This window comes from Panthera tigris, chromosome B2, assembly GCF_018350195.1.
Source record: "Panthera tigris isolate Pti1 chromosome B2, P.tigris_Pti1_mat1.1, whole genome shotgun sequence".
NCBI lineage: Eukaryota > Metazoa > Chordata > Mammalia > Carnivora > Felidae > Panthera > Panthera tigris.
Window position 1 is genome coordinate 32,727,320 of NC_056664.1, and position 21,803 is coordinate 32,749,122.

The 21,803-nt window shown below is 56.8% G+C and overlaps 1 protein-coding gene across 4 annotated transcripts in view; it reads right to left on the reverse strand.

Moving 5' to 3' along the window:
- Window positions 1–21,803, reverse strand: part of GRM4 (glutamate metabotropic receptor 4) — a 116,159-nt gene that overhangs the window by 31,513 nt on the left and 62,843 nt on the right. For all 4 annotated transcript variants that reach the window (XM_042986143.1, XM_042986144.1, XM_042986146.1 and 1 more), the window contains 2 exons: window positions 5,253–5,388; window positions 2,135–2,289 (listed from right to left, as the gene is read on the reverse strand). In XM_042986143.1, coding sequence (XP_042842077.1) covers window positions 2,135–2,289; window positions 5,253–5,388 — 291 coding nt within the window. The remainder of the gene's footprint in view (window positions 1–2,134; window positions 2,290–5,252; window positions 5,389–21,803) is intronic.

The window sequence follows — 21,803 nt, forward strand, 5'->3', positions numbered from 1 at the left end:
CAGAGATTTAGGGATGCCCCAAGCAGAGGGAGGGAGGAAGGGAAGAGCATAGCCTCTGATCCAGGGCCCGGCCGGGGAAAAAAAACAAAATGTGGAGCTTTTCATTTCATTCAAGATGAAAAGAGCTGTATTAAGTCCCAGGGGGAGCACGTGTAATCTTACAACTGCTGCCTTTATGGAAGAGAAGTGCCCGGTGAGGTGCTTTGCCTTTTAACCACCAGAATGCTAATATCGGGCCTCTGTGAGAAGGAGCCACCTGGGCGTCCTGCGATCAGAACAGAGAGTCTGGTGGGGGCTGACCAAAGCTGGGGGCACCTAAGCTCTCTGGTTCTGAAAAGACCAGACAAGAGAGGGGAGGGGATGACCCAGGTCACACAGCAAGACCAGGGCCTAGATCTTCTGCCTTCAAGTCCAGAACTGCCCCATCATTGACAGACACGGCTTCCTCCTTCAGATGTTCCAAAGAGGACTCACCAACACAGCTCTAAGCCCAGAACCAGCCCCCACCCCCCCCCCGGGGTGGGCAGGCTGGCGGGTGAAGAATGCCTCGGCTCTCCTCCCAGTGCCCCTTCTGTATTGATGACTGTTCCAGGTAATGTGCCCAGTTGACTGAGCTCTTTGGGGTGGGCCAAAAGTTCCAGAAGTTCAGTAGGGTCCACACCATGTGGTGAGCTTCCTGTCTAGGGCCGGGTTCAAGTGGAGGCTCAGTGGCTGTAGGAGCCAGCTGCTGGAGAAAAGCTGACATCGGTGAGGGACTGGGCTAGGATAGGGCCTCCCAGCCTTGGTGCTCTGGACACTTGGGGCCCCATCATTCTCTGTTGTGGGGGACTGTCCTGTGCAGTGCAGGATGTGAACAGCATCCCTAGACTCCACCCACTCGATGCCCGTAGCATCACCGCCTCCCCCCCCCCCCAGTTGTGACAACCAAAAATGTCTCCAGACATTGCCAAAGGGCGTTTGGGGGTCAAATCACCCCCAGGTGAGAACCACTGCTCAAAGTCTTCTCTAATATCCCAGAGAGGAAAGGGACTTTGTCAAGCAAGTTCTGGGGTTCTAATCCCAGCTATGCGACTTAATAGCCACTATATGCCACTTAATCTCTCTGAGCCTTAATGCATTCATTTACTAAATGTGGATAAAAGTGTCCTGTGGGGTTGCTGAGAAGACTAAATGAGATGTCTACCAATAGCCAGAGTTACTGTTATTTTGTATTTACTATGGCTCGAGGCTGAGAAGGGTAATGTGGAAACTTCTGTGGCCTGTACTCCCTCTGCCTCAGGGCAAAGAGAGAACACTGCTGTGTGACCTTGAGCAAGTGCCTCCCATGCTCCGGCCTTGGTGTCTTGGAAAGTTCGGTAGAGACAGATGTCTGCAGGCCTTCCCAGCTCCATCAGTGCTGCATTCTATTTAACGAAGCAAGAGCAGGGGAGAAGGCTCTGGGAGTCTGCCTCCCCTGTGGTGAGGACAGTGAGATCCCTGCCAAATTGAGCCATTAATGGGAACTTCACGCCTCACTCACAGCGAGGTTCTGGCCAGGGCAGTCCGTCCCTGCCCAGGGTAATTGTGGGTTCTGCCCCAAGAAGAAGGGATGCCGGGCAGGACAGACCCAACCCCAACACCACCCAGGGCTTGCCAGACCCAGGCAGCCCTGCAGGGAGAACCCTGCCCCCCACCCCCACCCCCAGCACAGCACCCTCTTCTTGTCACCTGCTGGGAGCTCCCAGCCCCTTCTGACAGAGGACTTGCCCCAGGCAGGGCGAGGGCCTTGCCTCTTCGTCCCAGATGAGAGAAGTGTTTGGGGATGAAGGAAAGTCCTTGATAAATAAGCTTCCTGTATGTGCCACACGTGCCCCATGTTCCCCACGCCCAAAAATATCTGAGAAGGGAGAAGAAAGGTCCTGAATCTGGATTTGAATCCCAGCGGGGCTGAGTGTAGCCAGAAAGGCCGCGCAGCCTAGAACATCAGCACAAAGAAGGTGTGGGCCAAGGTGGAGGAAAGAGGCGGGAAGCGGGAAGATGAGGATTGGGCGAGGAATGGAGGAGGGGGACGGAAGGAGGAACAGCTGGGGATGACCCCGACAGTGGTGGCAGGCAAGAGCGGCGGCACGCGGCCCCCCGGGGCTGCCGGGCCTACCTCGCACAGACATCCTCTTGGGGAGGATGGTGACAGCACCCTCCGCCACCTCCTCCAGGTGCAGCACAGGTGCGCTCTTGGAGCCCCAGCTGTCCGAGCCCATCCAGAAGAAGTGGCCTGTCTGATTAGCCTTCCGTGCTGCCTCCAGCACATGCCTGTGGGAACACACGCCAGCCCAGCCCAGCCGTGTCTGCCCGTGCAACTGCCCCACCCTGGCCACACCTGCTTGGGGGCCCTTGGCTTACCCTGCCCAGACACACACCTGTCCCCCCAGGCCCATCGTTCCCCCTGCCCCACACCTGCCTACAGGCCCATGGCCGCCCCCCTCTCAATCCATACCTGTTCCTGTAGCCCCTGCCTGTCCCTTGGGCCCACCCCTGCCCACAGGCCTAGCATGCTCCCCCAGACCCACTCCTGCCCCCAGGGCCACGTCTGTCCCTGCACCGTATGTGCCCCGTATCTGACTCAGGCCCCTGGAACTACATCTACCCAGCCTGGATCTTCTCGGGTTCGTGTCACCTGGCCCTAATCCCACGACCACATCTCTTGGATCCTTTTCACATGTATATGTGTGCACATGCGAACACACACATACACACACACACACACACACACACACACACACACACTTTACACCCTTACTCCTCTGCACTTGGGGCTTCCCTGCCAGCAGAGCCCTCTCCATCCCACCTCTTCCAGTGCCAAAAGCCCAGGGCCTCCAAAGAGCTGCTTTCCACACCCTCCTGGATGGAGGGTGTCACAGTCCTACTGTGACATTGGTCGTAATCAAATCAGGGACCCTAGAGCCCAGCACAGGGCACAGCCCACAGGAGATGCTCAGGGATGAGAAAACCAAGAAGGACTGGGAAGAATTCCCCCAACCCAGTGCTTCCCATGGGGGGCGGGGGGGGGGTGGGTGGGACGGGGAGACTGGAGAACAGAGGAGGCAAGCAACTTGCTCGGGATTGCACAGCAAGTAAGAGGCTATGATGCTGGAAACGGGGACACAGCCACCAGGGCTTGAGAGTGGCTGCTGGGCCTGTGCAGGAGGCAGCCAGCTGGGGTGGGACAGCCTGGGGCTGCCAGGGACAAACATGTTTCCAGGCCACAGAGCCCATACCTTCCCTCCTTCAGCATCTCCCAACTCTCGATATTCCCGGTCCCCCAAATTTGCTGCAGCCCCCCACCCGCCAGGGCACATTAATCTAGCGGGGGGTGGGGGCTGCTCAGAAGCCACACCCACAGCCCTATTAATACCCACTTGCATTTGACCAGCCAGAGATGACCAGAGCTCCCAGGCCTCCATCCCTGCAAAGTCACCTGGGTTTATTTTTACTTCTGTTTGCTTCTGAAAATACATGTGGATTTCCAGAAATGCCTCTGCACCCCCCACCCCACACTTCCTGCTACCGGTCCTTCTGGAGTCAGCCCTCCCCTCTGTGGGATACATGGCCCAGTGCCTTCATCTCTCCCTCCCAGCACATGGGTCCATCTGAGCTAAGCAGGGGGTCTAGAGCGGGGTGCACCCCTGGGTGGGGTATGGGATCTGAGCGCCAGGCTTTGGGGTGGGGGCGGGGACAGGAATGCAGGGACCAGTGATTTAAGTGAGGCAAAGGACCTCTGAAGGGGCCCTCCTGCCCCAGGAGCTGGCAGACCTGTGGGTAACAGGAATGTCCTGGGGCAGAATTTAAGGGGCTTTCAAGCCTTTCAAGGCTTTCAAGCCTTGAGGGGGGCAGGAGCAACTTCCGGGCTCAGCAGCCTGACTCCCCCTTCCCAGCCTTTCACTGCCTGAGATACCTCCCCCTTAGAGCTGGTCTTTTGGCTTTTGAGGCCTTAATGATCTTCCAGAACTTCCCCCTCCTTCCTTGCAGGGACCTGGCAGTGACTCCTGGGGGAAGTCTGTTTTGCTGCAACTCAGGAGTCCAGGATGGGGTCCTTACCGAGTGGGGAAAGTGTCGGAGGGAACAGGACCCAGATGGACACTGGGTAGCAACAGGGTAGGAGGCGCATGGGGGCAGGGGTGGACAGGGGGCCTTGGCCGGGCTGGAGGGCAGGGGAGGCCTGAGGGCACAGCACGCTATGACGCCTCAGGCCAGCTATCTGAGGGAGGAGGTCTGGGGAGAATCACTCCTACCGTCTCATCCTCCTCTACAAATGCAGGGCCATGCCTCCCCCACCAGACTCTGAGCTGCGTCTCCCCCTCAGGCTGAGGCTCCCTGAGGGGAGGGCTGTGTCTCCCCTCCCCAGACTGGGGCTCCCCGAGCTCAGAGCTTGTGTCTCTCCCCCTCAGGAGAATCGCGGAGGTCTGGCCCCCCCCTTGGCCTTGATATCAGTCTGAGAGGTAGTAGCAGGGGGAAAGGCAGGAAGAAGGGAAGTGGGTTAATAGGGGTGGATACTCAGGGGTCATCTTTGAAGTGCTCCCGAGATTCTGACTCAGGACGAGAGGCAGACGTGCAGACAGGTGAGCTGACCCAGCATTTATACTGTGTGGTCCTCGCACCCAAAGCCCACCCATTTCCTCTGCAAATGCTCAGTGAGGGGACTGAGGCTCAGGGGTGAGTGTGTACCCAAGCAGGACTAGAACCGCAGCCCAGGCCTCTTCCCACTGCTCCAAGCTTTGTCCAGGAAAGGAGGCAGGGGCTCCCCACACACTGGGCACCTGCTAGGCAGGACTCTGCTCTAAGCCCTTTATGTACATTCTTGCATTCAGTTCTCAAACCTCAGGCAGGCATCATTAACCCCCCACCTTTTTTTAAGCAATAAAGAGGCACAGAGAGGTTGAGAAGTTTGCCTCAGGTCACAGTGCTAGGAGAAGGGAGAGCAGGATTTGAACCTAAGTGCTTTGGCTCAAAGCCCAGGACCTTAACTCCTCTGTTAAAGTACCGGCTTACCCCAGTTGGCAGAACGGATGTAGGAAACAGAGTAGGGGAGGCGGGAGGGGTACCCATTAGCAGTAGCCTGCGCCCCAGCCTGAGGGGTCTCCCAGCTCACACACTTACCCACCCCACCTCTCCGGATCCTAGGTGGGGTCAGGCTTGTCTAGCAAGGTCTCTAGCAGGACCTGCCGCTCTCCCCATGACTGGCTCCCGACCCCCACCCCGCGGCCACCTGCCCTCACCTGATGTCATCCTCATTGGCAAAGATGACGACCGCCCTGGCATTTGAGGTCTCCAGGAGGCGCCGGATGATCTTGTCAAATTCCCCAGGCTTGGGCTCCCGTGGTATCTTCACCGACTGAGCAATGCACACGCCCCCTGTGGGAAGGGCACCAGTCAGCCTGGGTGGGGGAGGGGGGGCAAGGCAGCATAGGTCTGTCCCTTCTTCACCCCACCCCCTCGGACACACACTCACTCCAGGAGACGGAGGCCAGGGGCTGCCCTTGGTCCCCCAGCTGGACCCCTAACTCCAAAGTCCTGATTTCTAGGCACAGGCTGTGTGGTTAGAACAGCCACAGTACAGGGGACCTGGGTGGTTCAGTTGGTTAAGCGTCCGACTGTGGCTCAGGTCATCATCTCCCGGTTCACAGGTTCGAGCCCTGCAGCCGGCTCTGTGCTGACAGCTCGGAGCCTAGAGCCTGCTTCAGATTCTGTGTGTGTGTGTGTGTGTGTGTGTGTGTGTGTGTGTGTCTGCCCCTCCCCCACTAGTGCTCTTTCAAAAAATAAATACAGTGTTAAAAATTTTTTTTACAACGGCCACACTACAAAGTTCGTTTCCACCACTCACCAGCTGGATGACCCTGGACATGTCACTTAAGTTCTCTGTGCCTCAGTTCCCCCATATATAAACAGGCTGCTAGCAAGAGACGATACAGCAGTGTTGAGGAGCTGGGCCGCCTAGGTGTCAACCTCAGCTCTGCTGCTTACTACTTACTGTGTGACGTCAGGGTGGTTACTGAACCTCTCTGTGCCTCAAATACATCATCTACAAAGTGAAGACACTCCTACTACTTACTTTACAGGGTTGTTACAAAGCTAAGTGAGTTAGTGCACATATTATCAACAGGCCCCCTCGGCAAGAGCACCGTGTGGCTGCTGGCTCGTACCCGTACATCCTGCGTATGTACGAGCCGGGAAAACCGGGTACATCCCGGGCACATCCCGGGCCGGCCGGCCATCCAGGTCTTCCCAAGCTCCTCTCCGGGCACTCACAGACTCCTCCGTAGGTAGGCTCCCCAGCTCCCACTCCACTCCTTTTTTTTTTTTTTTTTTTTTAATTTTTTTTTTCAACATTTTTTATTTATTTTTGGGACAGAGAGAGACAGAGCATGAACGGGGGAGGGGCAGAGAGAGAGGGAGACACAGAATCTGAAACAGGCTCCAGGCTCCGAGCCATCAGCCCAGAGCCTGACGCGGGGCTCGAACTCACGGACCGCGAGATCGTGACCTGGCTGAAGTCGGCCGCTTAACCGACTGCGCCACCCAGGCGCCCCTCCCACTCCACTCCTTGGCCCTGCAGGGTGCCTCTCCCCATCTTATTCGTGAGCAAATTCCCAGCTGGGAGTTCAAGAGCCATTCCAACAGAGTGCTTCAGGAGGAGCTCGGAAGGGGTCAGGGAGTCTTTGGGAGCCCCCCTGTCTCTCCTTCTTCCCTGGCCCACTGCCTGCCTGCCTGGGTCCTGGGTGGGGGTGGGGGGGGGTGGGGGAGAAAAGACGCCAGGGCCTGCCTATCTCCTGAGCTCATTCCCCTACAAGAAGCCCAGCCCCATGCCTGCGGGAGCATCCGGGAGGCAGCGTCAATCTGAGGGCCAGGTTCACAGAATCTGTGAGGCTCACAGAAACCCTGGGAGCACTTTAGATTTCCCCAGCCAGTCCCCAGCCTTAGACATGTCTCTCCAGGGCTGGCGGGAGACAGGTGTCATTCATGCATCCAAATCCCACCTGAGCTGGCACAAAAGCACTTGTGGACCACTGTTTCTGGTATCAACGGCACCTGACAGACGAGGAACCTAAGGCTCAGAGAAAAGAAGTAGCTTGCCCAGGGCCACACGGTTCCCTGCCCCTGCTGGGATACGGAGCAGGGGAGCCCCCAGGGATTAAGAACCCCAGGGCCCCGGGTGGCAGAGTCAGGGCTCGGCGGATAGAAAAGTGTGGGGGGTTATTCTTAATGAAGCAGATCCTTTATCGAAGACTGTCGGCCTCCTCTGGGTTCTGCTCAAGGGTCTCAGCCCAGCTCCACCCCAAACAGGATCCCTTGGGGACCCAGCAATGCCTCAAACCATCTACCTTGGTTGGGCACCCGGCTGCTGCTACCCTTGGGCTTCCAAATGGCCTCTCTGCCCATGCCGAGGCCACCTGATGCTTCTGCACAGGTTCCACGCACCTCTGTGTGGGGGCCTGCGCTGCGAGGGGCCCACAGTCCTGGGACACACACCCTACCCCACCAGGAAAAGTATCAAAACCCAAGCCCCACCACCCAGGAAGGGCTTCTACCCTTGGGCAAGGAGGGAGGTGGCAAGCAGGAAGGGCTGCCCAAAGGCAGTGACCCTGAGCTGAGTCTGAGGGAGGAGGCGTAAGCAGTCAGATGTGGGACACTCTGGGGAGAAACAAGGTACCCTCGCTACAAGAGGGGTTGCTCTGCGCCAGGCACCTGCCAGGCCTGGGGCCACACGACACACGGGCACTCTCACATCCCTGTCCCCAGGAAGTAGACCCCCTGGTTCTCCGCAGCAGGCAAAGCAGCCCTCTGCCCCTACCCACTGACCAGAACCCCCCTCCCTTACTTTCTGCCTCTTTGGGGCCGGCGGAGCTCCTGAGGTCTCTCCTTAGGCACCAAAGAAATCCCAAGCGCTACAGAAGACCATGGTCATCAGAGCTCATGGGAAAGAGAGAGGAGGAGAGAAGGAGGGAGGGTGCCTGGGTAGGACTGGTCCCTCCAGTCCCGGGTCCTGCAGAGAGAGCCAAAGGGAGCCAATCTGCTGCCCACAGCGCTGGCCCCGCACTAATGGCGGCTGGGTAGACCCTCTGCTCCCAGCTAAACCCTCCATATGGTTCCTTTCCAGTTAGAAAGTGGGCCAATTGTGACATTTCCCCCCCATCTGGAGAGACAGATGGACAAGGGGAGGCGGCTGGACGGGGGGGTAAGAAAGAGCCACCTGGCTCCAGGAGGGAGGAGGAGGGTCAGGGCAGAAGGGAGGGAAGCAGGGAATGGGAGCGAATTGTTCTCAAACAGGGAGGAACTCACAGATTAGGTGGTCTTTCTGGGCCATGCCCCCCCGCCAGGAGGATCCATGGGATGGTCCTACCTGACACCCCAGGGCGTATCTTGCACGCTTCATTTTGCTGGTGAGAGAAGAATTAAGTGACCACAGCTCTGTCAGCTAGAACGTGAGCCACAAGGTGCCTGAGATGGGAGTATGGTCTGAGCAGGATACTCTTACAACCCCAAGGGAGGGAGGGGATTGGAGGGGAAGTTTGGGGGGTTACGCAGAGCTCAACAACAATCGTGAACATTTATGAAGCGTCTGACGCACGGTGAATATTATTCGGCAAATTTTACAAGGATTCATTCATCTGGGGTGTCGTCGGCACATCGCCAATTTCTAGATGAAGAAACTGAAGCACAGAGAGGTTAAGTGGCTTCCCGAGGTCACACAGACAGTCAGTGGCGAGGTAGGGGTTGAAACGCAAGCCATCTGTCTCCGGCAACCACCCCTTCTGCCAGTCCAACGTGTCATGGCTTGGGCCACGTGGACAATGGGTTGGGGTACAAGGTCAAGGGTACATCCTGCGGGCCACAGACATGGGCATGTCTGAGCACACTGCCTGCTCTGGAGTAAGCGCCCTCTGGTGTCACTGTCCCAGGGTGAGAAACCAAGTACCCACAGGGTCCCTTTGCGTGGCTGCCCAATTGTCAGCACGGCTGCTCCAGGGACCCCCGAATGGGGGATTAAGTGGCTGGCTCACCAGGGGCTCTGCTGACATGAGGCAAGCTGTCAGTAGTGAGTGGCACCGAGGACCAGAGTAGCCTCAGAGGGACCAGCATTTACTGAAACACGCACTGCAGGCCTGGCGCGCAACGAGTCCTCACACACCCTGGGGCGGGTGCTCATAGCCCCATCTTACAGAGGAGGACTGAGGCTCGGAGGTGCTAGGTAGCTGACGGAGCTGACACGGCCAGTAAGTGGGACTGCAATCTGGGTCTGTGTCCAAACCCTCTCTTAGGCTGAGAAAGAAAAGGCCTGGGTCACTGGGTCTCTGTTGACCCCTACCTCCTGCCACCCCTCCCCGGCCCCAGAAAGACTCCAAGTCAGACACCAAGCCCGCCAGCCCTCTGTCCCCTCTGTCCCCTGTGCTGTCCCCGAAGCTGCAGCTCCATCACCATCACCATGGGGACCATGGCCAACGCTCCCTGGGATGCCCTCTTCAAACCTCTCTGTCAGGGACGGTGCACTTGTCTGCACCCCCTGCTCCTCTCCCCATGGCCTCTCTCAATGGATAAAGTAATAATCCAAGGGTCCATACGGAGAGCACATATAATTGAATTAAACCTAAGTGGCAAAAAACACTCTCTGATCAGAGGCTGGAGCCTCCTACCTCTCCCAGACTCCAGGCGCAGGATCATAAGAAGGAAGGGGACACGCAGGAATCTGGGTATGGCCCCTTAAGCCCCCCTTGGCAAGCCCCTCACTCCACACCGCAACCTCCCAGCCCCCGGCAAGCACCCCAGCTGCCAGCTACAGGCTCCGATGCCCGCCAAGTCAGTGCCTCCGCTCACAGGGCCAGGGGCAGGAAGCCACAAGCACTTGCCAAGAACATCTGAGCACATGCGGGCGTGGGGACCTCAGAGACCTCCTGGCCCAAGCTGGACAGGGAGCGAGGAGGATGAGGCCAGAGAGGAGCAGCGCTTTGCCCAGGGGCACACAGCAGCTGGGGCAGACCCCACCTCCCGATGAGGCTCTCACCACTGCACCAAGGGGGTTAAAACCCAGGCCAGCCCTCTCACTGCTTCCCGCCTGCTTTGTCACAGCGTAACAGCCCAGACTAAACCCACAGTGAAGGTTGAGGCATCCCCTCACCTCCCTGGGCCCCCGCCAGCCCCCTCACCCCTCCAAGCTCCCTCCTGCAGTGAGTGCCCAGCACACCCCCAGCTAAGGTAGCACAGAGCCTGCCCTATCTCCACACCTTCCCCTCGTCCTATGCCGTCCCACCTGCCAAAACGGACTTGTCCTTGGTCCCGTCCCTCCAGGCCCTGCCTCTAGTCTGAGAAAGCTGGACAGTTCCACGAGGGAGTGTCCAAGGAACACTTTGGAGACCACAGGGCGACATCCGGTAAAGTGAAGTGTGTGGATTGCCTACAAGCCGGCCCGCCCCCTTCTGCGTTCCTCCCCAGAAACGCACACATGGGGACGGGGAGCCGGCCAGACATGTACCACAGCGCCGTTCGCAATAGCAAACAAACGGAAATGACCTAAATATTTTACAACAGAAGATCGGAGAAATGGGTGTTTGCCCAATGGAAAGAAAACAGCTCTCGTGTGTCGGCCCAACAAAATCCTGGGAGGACACAAAGTCGCTCGAAAAGGCAAATCGCAACCTGATCTGTCCCATTTGTGAGGGATTTAAAGACCGCATATAATAAAACAAGATGCGGTCTGTATGGAGACGCACGTACCTCTGAGCAAAAGCTGTGTGAAGGCAGGAGCTTCTGTCTGCTAGATTCGTCGCGTGCTTGGTAAACGTGGACCCCAGGACCCAAGCAAGACAAACCTTCCAGGCACAAGTGGCAGTGAGGGCGTTCCAGTCCTCACGTGTGCAGCCTGATGGAGAACATGCCAGGGCACACCCCAGCCTCCCTATTTCATCTGTGAAATGGAGCTGCTCAGCACTCGCAGTCCAGTGGCATCCACAGTGCACCGGAGGGGAGGGGTGGGGGGTGCCTGTCTGGGACCGCCCTTCTCCTGCCAGCCTTCTGGCTCCCGAAATCCGCTCTTCCCCTGAGAACAGGCCATGAGCTGGCCAGCTGTCCCCCGTGACTCCCCCGGGCTCCAGGCACCTGCCCCGACTTGAATGTGACATAGAGACTCCACTAGCAAAACTTGATATCAGTTGCCTGTTGTATTTTGTGGTCTCTGAGCCCTTTCCATTTGCGGCCTGGTGACCTTTCCCGGTGTTCTCCAGGCCCAGCCAAGGTATCTGTGTCGGTGTCTGCCTTCAACTACACTCCCCAAGGGCGAGGCCGGGCCTGTGCATTTGTTCGTTTGTTCATTCACTCATCCATCCATCCGCATTCATTCATGCATGCATGCATTCACTCGAGAATTGCCCCGCTCCGTTCCTGGCACAATCAGATGTTGAGAAGTGATAACAAGTAAACTCCCTACCTTGGAGCTCACAGTCTAGCTGGGAAAGAAAGCAAGACCAGCAAAGACAGCAATGAGCCCGAGGGAAAATGCGAAAGGACCGGCCCTCCTGGCCAGCAGGAGCACATGGCAGAAGGCCCACCGGTGCCAGGCCCGCTGCCGGCTCGTCCACGCTTCACGCTGCGTTCAACAACACACTGTGCCCACATGCTACCACGATTTTCCCTTCACTGAGTCTACAGATGTTTACCGAGCTTGTTAGGTACCGGGGAGGTTTTCGAGGCTAGGATACAGCCGTGAGGAGGACAGAGCCCCCCACCCTCATACGGCCCACTCACAGTGGCAGAAAACATCTCAGAGGCAGGGCAGAGGAAGAGACGAGTAAGTAGGGTGATGTGAGGGCGGGAAGTGGGGGCCGCATCCCCTCATTCCGCCCGGTTTTGTCCTAGAGGACGGGGAAGTTCAGGCCAGGCCGTGCAGCTTAAGAGGCACAGATTTGGACTCTGCTTTGACTTTTCCCTAGGAGCTGCTGCCTTGCCTGACAGCCAGGAACTCAAAACACTTTGGACTTGTAGATCCCATCCTCAAGTGAGAGCTCGCTGTTGAAATGACCTCATTTCTCTGTCCTCCACTGCCTGGGGTTGTACGCGCTTGTTTGAGGCTGGGGACGTGGAAAGCCACGGGCACTAAGGGATGCCCAGGGGGAGTCAGCCAGCCGGATTTCCTGCCTGGAGGGGTCTCCCTAATGCCCCCGTGGACTTAGGTTCACACACACTGCACCTGTGCCCACTTTTTCCTCCTCCCCACACCTCCCTGTCCCCTGCCACATGGCTCTCCCCACTCAACCTGTCTGAATAAGCATCCCCGCGATCCTGCCACCCCCCAAGCAACCCCCAGATCTCCTCCCTCCGCAGCACCCCCACTTACGGGCTGGGCCCACCCTGGAAGCCAGGGCAGGCAGAGAGCGAAGGCCCTCCCACCAAGGCAGCCTGCTTTCCCCCAAGCCCACGAGGTGGGGCAGTCAGGGGACCTAGGCTCCCTGGTTCCTCCCCAGAGGCCTCAGCCACATCCTCCAGGCTTGGGCATCTGTCTCGTCCTCCAAATCTCATTCCCTCCCTCACCAGGCCCTGAGAAAGGAGCTAAGCAGCCAGCACACAGGCAGAGGGGTGGGCAGAGTGGCCAGGATGGGGCACCCCAATCCATAGCACTCCCTGTCCTGGGAGGACTCCACATCCACTCTGTCTTTCTCCAGCGCCCAGAGCCCTGGGATCACACTCTGCAACCCAGGATGTCCACTTGGCCTAAACAGCACTGGGGGGCTGGGCTCCAGACTAGGGAGGAGAAATTTCCCCACGGCTGAACCCACCCTTCCCCTCACGGTACAAGCTGGCCGCTGCAGGAGGCCAGCACAGACATGAGCTCCTCTCCTCTTTCTCTTTCCCTTTCTCTTTTCCTTGCTTTCCCCCCCCCCCTTTTAAATTTAAAAAGAGAGAAAAACAATGAAAAGACAAATCCTGGGAAATCAAGTGGAAAAATCTACATTATGGCAAAATGTGAAGGCAGCAAATTGCAACATGGAGAGAAAGGTGGGGGGAGTTGCACAACCCGAGGGGGGCCCCCAGGTTCCTGGAGGTTCCTAGCAGAGAGGGAGGTGGGGGAAGGCATGAGGGAGGCTGGGAGTCACCCCGAACCATACGGACACCCACACGCACACGCGCGTGGCCCTGCTCTCCTTCCTCCCACTCCAAGAGCCAGGCCCTCTCCCCAAATGCGCTTTCAGGAAAGGAAGGTACTCAGAGGGTCAGTGATGAATCCAGAGCTACTTTTGTTTTCAGGCAGCAGAGCCGGGACTGGAGGGTGTTTTGAGGTCAGGAAGATGCCCAGGCCCTGGGAGAAGGCCCCTGGCCCGTGGCTGTTCCAGGGTGAGTAGGGCTATGGGAGACGGTGAGGGGTGGGCCCGCACTGGGCCCAGTCTGACCAGCTCTGGCTTCAGCTGGGCCTGGGGCTCCACAGGGGGCTCGAGGCCTCTGGGGGGTGGGGGGGTGGGGGGGGGTGGCAGCTCAGGCCCGGGTTCACGGCCACTGTCCCTTTCTGCTCCTGTTCCCAGACCTACTCCCCACCCTCTAGCCTCCACTCTAGCCTCCGTCTGACACATGGCTCCTTCCCTACAACCCTCGGTGGCTCCATGCATGCGTGTGTGGGTGTGTGTGTGTGTGTGTGAGAGAGAGAGAGACAGAGACAGAGACAGAGACTTGAGGTCTCACCTCCTCCTCAGATCTGCAACATCCAGCCTTACTCAGGTCCCTACCAGAATCTGCCATCCGACCACAACTGCTGCCCCCACAGGCCTCTGCTCCCTCAGCCAGGGGGCTCCCACCCTTGCAGCCCTTCCCTCACTGGGCCTTGGTTACCTGCATCTCTAGTCAGAGCCCCAAGGGGTCCTACAGTCATGCCGCACCTGCTCGGGAGACAGGCACTGATTCACGCTTGCCGGATGAACGAGCCACTGAGTGCCGGACTGACGGGGACGGAAGGGACAGGGGGGCAGGAGTCACCAACACGGGTGTAGGGGCAGAGGCTCTGCAGGAGTCCAAGGTGAGCACCTGTACCTGCACAAACCCTTCTAGCTCCTCTGGGAGCTCCTGACCCCTGCAGCCCACTGTGACCTCCCCTCTGAGCCACCACCTGGTCAGGCCGAGCGCCCGGACATCTGTGCGCACAGGCACTGGGCACCCACTCTGTGCCTGGAACCTACTTCATGCCAGGCTACAAAGACAAGCTGCGCACAGCATCTGCCCTTGTAGGATTCACTCGTGAGCTCCATGCACACACCTCACACACACCTGGACATCTCTCTCAGTCCTGCCTTGTCTTGAGATTTTATTTCTCCACCTAAATGCAAATTCCTCGCTATGGGCGCTTAGGAAACACACAGGCAAAAAAAGAACAAGCAAAGGGGCACCTGGCTGGCTCAGTTGGTAGAGCATGAGACTCTTGATCTTGGGGTCGTGAGTTCAAGTCCCACACTGGGGGTAGAGTTGACATTAGAAGAAGAAGGAGGAGGAGGAGGAGAAGGAGGGAAGAAAAGTATAAGATAGCCATGCAAACTGGCGGGTCCTCCGATTCTGGAAGACAGCAGGGCCAGTAGAGAAGGGCATGAAATAGAGTATCTACCCTCCCCACTGTGGCCAGGATGACTCCAGCCCTAGGGAGGTAGTGGCCCCACTGTGAGATATTTGGCTGGAGCCAGAAAGGGACCAGGTACCAAGGGACAATGAGGATAAGACAGTCATCCAGTATCCCGCCTGGAGGTGCCTCCTTAATGTACCCCCAAGGTTTGTGCAAAGGATGAACACTGCACCTGCATTCAGCTTCCTCCGCGCCTCCAGCTCGAGGCAAAGGATGCAGGCTCCACGGCTTACTCACTGTGTGACTTTGGACAAGTTACTCAGCCTCTCTGAGCATCAGACTTTCCATCTGCAAAATGGGAAAGGACTTAAAGAAACTGTACCTGGTGGAGTAGGAGGGAGGCTCAAATGCAATGGAGTTTGTGAAGGCCTGCGTCTTCCTACTGGAGCCAATGCCTCCGGGGAGTCGGTGAGGCCAGTGGGGGTAGGGGCTGCCCCAGGAGGAGGGCAGGAGCAGGGAAGGCAGAGACCTCATCACCCAGCTTGGGCCAGGACCCAGGGCTAGTGAGAGAAGCCCTGGGGACCAGGGGCACCGTGATAAAGCAAGAACTGTCCCCGGACACAGGGTGCTGGGAAGAACCCACGACCAAAGCTTAGAAGCCCAGGGACTGTCCAGGGCAGAACATACATGCTTCCTTTCCTGAACAATCTCAGCCCCTGCCACCACTCCCAGCCACCCCCCTACACACACACATGCACTCATGGCAACTCACCAAGCAGCTTCGGTGGCCCCTCCAGTGAGGCAAATCCTATGTTTCTTCTGAAACCCTCTCCCTCTGCCTCCACTCTCATCCAGCCCTGCCCGTGTGGAGAACCGGGCTGGCTCTGGGGGTGCAGGGGACACGGGCATCAGAGAGCTGGCCTGGTGTGACACAGGAGGCTGAGTCTGGGCACAGCAGGGCCCATGTCCCATTTCAACCAGCTACTTGCTTCGTGATAAAAGCTACTTTGCCCAACCTCTCTGAACATCCATTTCTGCATCTGTAAAACAGGATGGCATTACCCCCACCCCAGACACGCAGGGTCATTGTGAAGATTGCCGGGATCACCTGTGGACAGGCCGGGCCTCAGAGGGGACAGGTGGGGGAGGGGAGGGGCAGGTCCAGGGGGGACTAATCAAGGTAGCTGTGGGGCTCAGTGCCTCTGAGCCGAGCGTGGCTGTCCCCTCCCCAGAGGCTGCTGGGCAGTGGCAGCATTGTTCAGAGCTGCATTATTCATGGTGCTCAGCTCTGAGCAGAGGGAAATTTGCTGAGTGATCGACCTAATATCTTAACACAAACCCATTTAGGCAAAACACCTTTGAAGCGAGAAAGGCAGAAAAAAATAAATAAAAAAGGAAGCAAAGAGGTTTGGAGGCAGGTGGTGGCGACGGGGTGCAAGGCACAGAGATGGCTGGTTCCTACCTGTCCCCGCCCACTGTCCCCCGCCCCCCCCCCCCCCCCCGCTGCCGCAGGAGACCCCTGCCCTAACCCAGTCCCCAGGCCCCGCCTTCCCCCCCACTCTCAGTGGCCATGCCGGCATCCTTTGATTGAGGGAATCCCCACCCATTTCTCAGATTTGGCTCAGAGTAGGGAAGAGTCTGCCCAAGGCTCACACAGCAAGTCAGGGGGCAGCCGGACACAGGATCACCGAGTGTGAGCTCAGAGTCCTCTGCCGAGGGGCCCCTCACACAACAGGACCCCCGGGTCCCTTGACACCCGCTTCCTCAGCCTCAAACTCCACACTTTACCACAAGAGGACCTCTTTCTCCAACGCAACTCAGCCTTTCCCACCCTCAGCGTCTGCTGGTCCCTTTGCCAGAAATACCCTTCCTGCTCTTTATCCGCCCAACACCCCACAGGGGCTCATTTTCTCCTCCTCTTCCCCTTGGAAACCTCCCAGATCTCTGCCCCAGCCGGAACTCATCACTGTCTACTTGGGCTCTCGTTACACCCTCTCCATAGGCACGTGCCATCCTTTGCCTGTGCTGTGACCCATTTTGTAGCTCTCGTGCTTTGAGGCGTGAGGGCTCCCAGCCACTTGTTAGCTGGGTGACTTTGGACACGTTACTTCCCTCTCTGGGCTTAATACATGTAAGGCGCTCTGCGCACGGCCTGGCACAGAAGCACTCAGTAAGCGTTTGCTGTTATAATGTGATTGTCGGCTTCCTCCATCAGTCCATAAGCCCATTTATGCGAAGACCGTGTCTTTCTCGTTTCTAACTCCCCAGTTTCCAGCGGAGTGCCAGGCACACAGTAGGTGCTAATCAACATCGGCTGAACTGAGCCTAACTGCCAGCAGTGTGGTCTGCCTGGCCTCTACACCCCTGACCCCTTGAGGAGAGGGGCCAATGATGGGCTGGTGGCGGGGACCCTGCATGGGGCAGGGGCGTGAAGAATCTGACCTCTGGCCAGCTCTACCCCATAGCAGGAACTGACAAAGCTCAGTTGGGCAGGGAGGGGCCGGGGTTGGGGGCCGGCCGCTGGGCCTGTGGTTTGGCCAGGGAGGAACAGGCAGCTGCAGGCCGGGATGAAATATTTAGGAGCCCACATCCCCAGGAAGTGGAAACTGACAAGCAAAATGAAATGTTGAGATGTAATTACCCAGGCAGGCCAAGCATGTCTCCCCGCCGGCGGCGGGCTCAGCACCCGCCCCCCCCCCACCCCCGCCACAAGCAGGCACTGGGTAATGAAGTCCTCCCGGACCCTTTCTCGCGCCAGTCCTCGCCCCCTCCTCTTCAGGCCAGGCCAGGGGGAGAGGTGGCACAAGAGCAGAGCACGCAGCAAACGGGGGGCCCAGCCCCGGCACCCATCTATGCAGGCAATCCCCTCACCCCACTGGGCCTCAGCTACCTCGGCCAGAAAATGGGGCTGTTGACCCACGCCAGGGAGGGAGGACCCAGACGGTGAATGTGCGCGTGCTTCATTAACTGGCATTGGCAGAGGACGGTGGCAAGGACAGCAGTGAGGACAGCGGCGGACACCAGCCTGACCCAGCACGCCATGAGAGGCTTTCTGGAGGTAATGGGCTGCCCAGGACTCAGGTGAGTAGGAAATGATGGACAAAGGTCTGGGGCTGAGGTCCAGATGTGGGCCCTGAGCTGCCCGGTGCTCACCTAACCCCAACAAGCTTCCCCAGGCTCTCCCAACACTGTTGGGCCACAGCTAGGAGCACAGAGACAGAGACCCGGACAGGGGCTCCAGGCCTAAACCCTGGGAACAGCCTTGAGTGGGTCTCCGGAGGGCATCCTGGAGCAAGGGAGCTGGAAACGGATACTCAGCTGACCCTCATCCTGCACACCAGAACTGGGGGAGGCAGCACTCCTTTCTGACTGAAACCAGGGCCCAGAGAAGGGCCGTGATCGGCCCAAGGCAGCCCAGCATGTGCTACTCACACACATGCTGCCCCGGCCCCTCTCCAGGCTGGCTCAGCGCTCCCGGGGCAGGTCTGGCTTCACCCGGAAGCAGCCAGCTGACCCCTCAGCTCTAACCCACTGTGCACCCCGACTCCCATCAACACTGTCTTACCAGACCAGAGTCCCACACCTACACAGCCCGGCCCGGCCCCCTAACTCTCCACCAAAACTCCAATCCCACTCCACCACTCCCTTCCCTCAGTGGCTCTCACCTCTCTCAGGGCCAAGTCCAAGTCCTGAGGCCCTGCACCCTCATCATCCACCTCTCCCTACCTCCAACAGCACCTACAGTTGCCAACACACACCAAAGTGTCCCTCTCTTCCTGCTTTTGCTCAGACTGTTCCTCTGCCTTTGTGCCCAACTCCCCTCCCCAGACTCCTCCTTCAAGTCAGCACCTGTCCACTCTTAAGGGTTCAGCACATGGCCCACTCCTCCAGAAAGCCTTCGTGGGTATCCCCAGGCTCCTTCTCCCTTGGGCGCCCTTAACCATCCCAACATCTCAATCACTGCGCTTAGCACAGTGAATGAAAATTATGAGAGATGGCCACTGCCAGACTCGAGCATTCACTGATTCAGCAACAACTTATGAAGCACCTACCCACACACCCCACCCCACCCCCAGTACCAGGCACTGTCCTTGACACTGTGGGTACAGCTATTCATAGGACAAACCAGAGTCCTGCCCTCACGGAGCTGATAGCCATCTACGAAGTAGATAACAGATGCTGAGGAATGAAAGAATGAACTAATTAATGAAGAGTTGGCCTAGGGGCGCCTGCGTGGTTCATTCGGTTAAGCGTCTGACTCTTGATTTTGGCCCAGATGTCACGGTTGGTGAGAACCAGCCCCGAATCGGGCTCTCCCTCCCTCCCTCTCTCTCTCTCTCCTTCTCTCTCCTGCACATACACACACTCCTCCATTCCACAGCCCTCAAGTTCATGCAGTGCTCACACATTCTCTCATTAATTCCTCCCAATCAACCCATGGCTTAGGTGACCATTTTACGGATAAAGAAACCAAGTCCCATGAGCCAGAGCTTCGGTCTGGCTGCCTCCCCCTTTCCTTTCTCCAGCTGATCTTCCCCTCTCTTCTGCCTTTCTACCTCTCTCTCCCACCTTCTGGGGTGACTGGCAAGTTGCCTCCTCTCTCTAAGCCCATTTCCCTATCTGTAAAATGGGGCAGGCAAGGCACCCCTCCCATTCCCCCCACGGCAGCCCCAACTGTGTCCCTATCCATCTTTGTTCTTCTCCCTCCCTCCCCTCTCCTCTCGCTTGTCACTTTGTCCTGCTTCCTCCCCCCATCCCAAAGCCTCCCTTGGGTCCCAAGATGTCTACCAAATGGTCGTTAGCTTTCCTTCTGGCTCATTAAAAATGAGAATTTGCATAGAATATCCATATGATCATTCTGTCTACAGGAAAATGGGACACGGATATAAGGCATGGATATAATGTAAGTTGGGGAGAAAGGGGAGGACAGTCACAATGCAAGGGGGAGAAACCCCACCAGGAAGAGACCAAGTGCTCACCACTGGTGGCTCAGACCTCAAAGACAGCCCCCCCTCAAGCCCTTCAGCCCTCTCTTGGCCTTTCCGATGGCTAATTCACCTGTTTTTGTCATTCTTACAATAACCAGCAAAGTAGGGATTGCGATTATCCCCATTTTACAGATGGAGAAACTGAGAGCCAAAGAGGAATGGTGGCCTATCCAAAGACACACAGCAAGTCTGTGGCATTCCTGGGGGGGGGGGGGGACAGTGGCCTCTGCCATGGGCCAGACTCCCCCAAACCCACATAGGCCTGCTGTTCTCCCAGGAATGCTATCCCTCCTCACTCTCAGAAGGAAGACGTCACCAAGTACTGCATGAGTCAGGCAGTTCTTCTACCCAGAATACCCTTCTGCTCTTCTGGGACAGGCCCACCCACTCTTTAAGGCTCCCCTCCCATCACCCCTCCTCAAGGAGGTTCCCCCTCCCCAAACAACTGTTTAGCCAGATGCAGGGATTTTTGGAGACAAATGCTTCCAGACCTCTTCTCTCAGTTATATAAAGTTGACCCTTGAACAACACTGGTTTGAACTGTGCAGATCCACTTATATGTGGATTTTTCTTGATACAGTACAGTCCTGTAAATGTATTTTCTCTTCCTTGTGATTTTATGAATAACATTTCCTTTTTCTTAGCTTCCTTTTTTATAACACTATATAATACATGTAACATACAAAATAAGTGTTAATCAACTATTTATGTTATCAGTGAAGTTTCTAGTCAACCTGACTATTCATAGTTAAGTTCTGAGAGAGTCAAAACTTATATGTAGATTTTCAACTGCATAGAGGTTGGCACCCCCACCCCCGGGACTGTTCAAAGATCAACTGTAATTGCATTTACACCTGCCTCATCCCAAAAAGAATTCGCAGCAGTGCCCAGAAATAAATATGTTTGGCTAAAAAAAAAAAAATTAATGACAGAATTGAAGGGAAGAGACCTGCACTTTAAAGATGAGGCTTTGCTCAGCAGCCAAAGACTGGCAGAGAACTGGCAGTTTGTTGGGACCAAAGCCAACCAGGGATTCCCCAAAGGTCTGGCCTTGGGGTGGTTGCCGCTATCCGTGGTGCTGAACCCAGGAGTTGCCTGAGCGACCTCCAGTCCACATGCGATCTAGGAGCAAGTCCTGTGGGCTTGAGCTTCAAAATACACCCTCAGGACGCCTGAGTGGCTCAGTCAGTTGAGCATCTGACTCTTGATTTCGGCTCACATCATGATTCCAGGGCCGTGGGATCAAGCCCTGCGTCAGGACCCACACTTAAGATTCTCTCTCTCCCCTTCTGCCCCTCTCCCTGCTCCTGTTCTGTCTAAAATTTAACAAAAAAATTTAAGACCCTAAATCAGTCCGTTCTCATCATCCCCACTCCCAGTCTAAGCCATCATCGCTTTTCACCTGGATGATGGCAGTGGCCTCCTCAGTGGCATTCCTGTCTCAGTCACCTCAGCCTTCACAGTCTGTTCCCTACACGACAGCCAGAAAGATCCTATTAAACCCAAGTCTGTTAACGTCCCTTCTCTGCTCACAACACTCCAATAGTTCCCATCTCATTTAGAAGCTAAAGTCTTCCCAGTGGCCAACTAAGCCCCCACGTGATCAGCCCATCCTCTTCTACATCCTTCCACCTGACTCACTCTGCTCCTGCCTCCTCTTGGCTATTCTCCAAGAAATGCCAGGCAGGCTCCCACCTCAGGGCCTTTGCACTTGCTCGTTCCTCTGCCTGGGGCACTCTTCCCAGAGATCACAAACCTCACTCCCTTACTGCATTTGGGGCCCTGCCCAAATGCCACCTCTGCAGAAAGGCCTTCTCTGACCACCTTATATGAGATTGTCTCCCCTACTTGGCCCTCTCTGCCAGATGCTTTATTCTTCTCCATAGCATGCCATCAGCTCCTCCCTGAAATTGTAGGAGGGAGATACCTGAAATTGTATTATATAGTGATGCATTTACTTGTTTACTGTAAGCTGCCTCTGGCCCTCTCCCCAAATGTGAGTTCACAAGGCCAAGGATCTTCATCTGTTTGGTCCATTGCCATGTCCCTAGTGTCCTGGTTCAATGCCTGGCACACAGTAGGTGCTCAATAAATATTTATTCAGCAAATGAATGACTTACCATGCAGAGGCGATGGATGAGAGGCTAAAGAGGAAAAGAAATGCCCCACTCTCCTCCTCACCAGCTGCATCCTATGGAGCAGGCTCTATGTGACTTAGAGGCCTGGACTCCATCTTTCTGAGTCCCTGAAAGCCC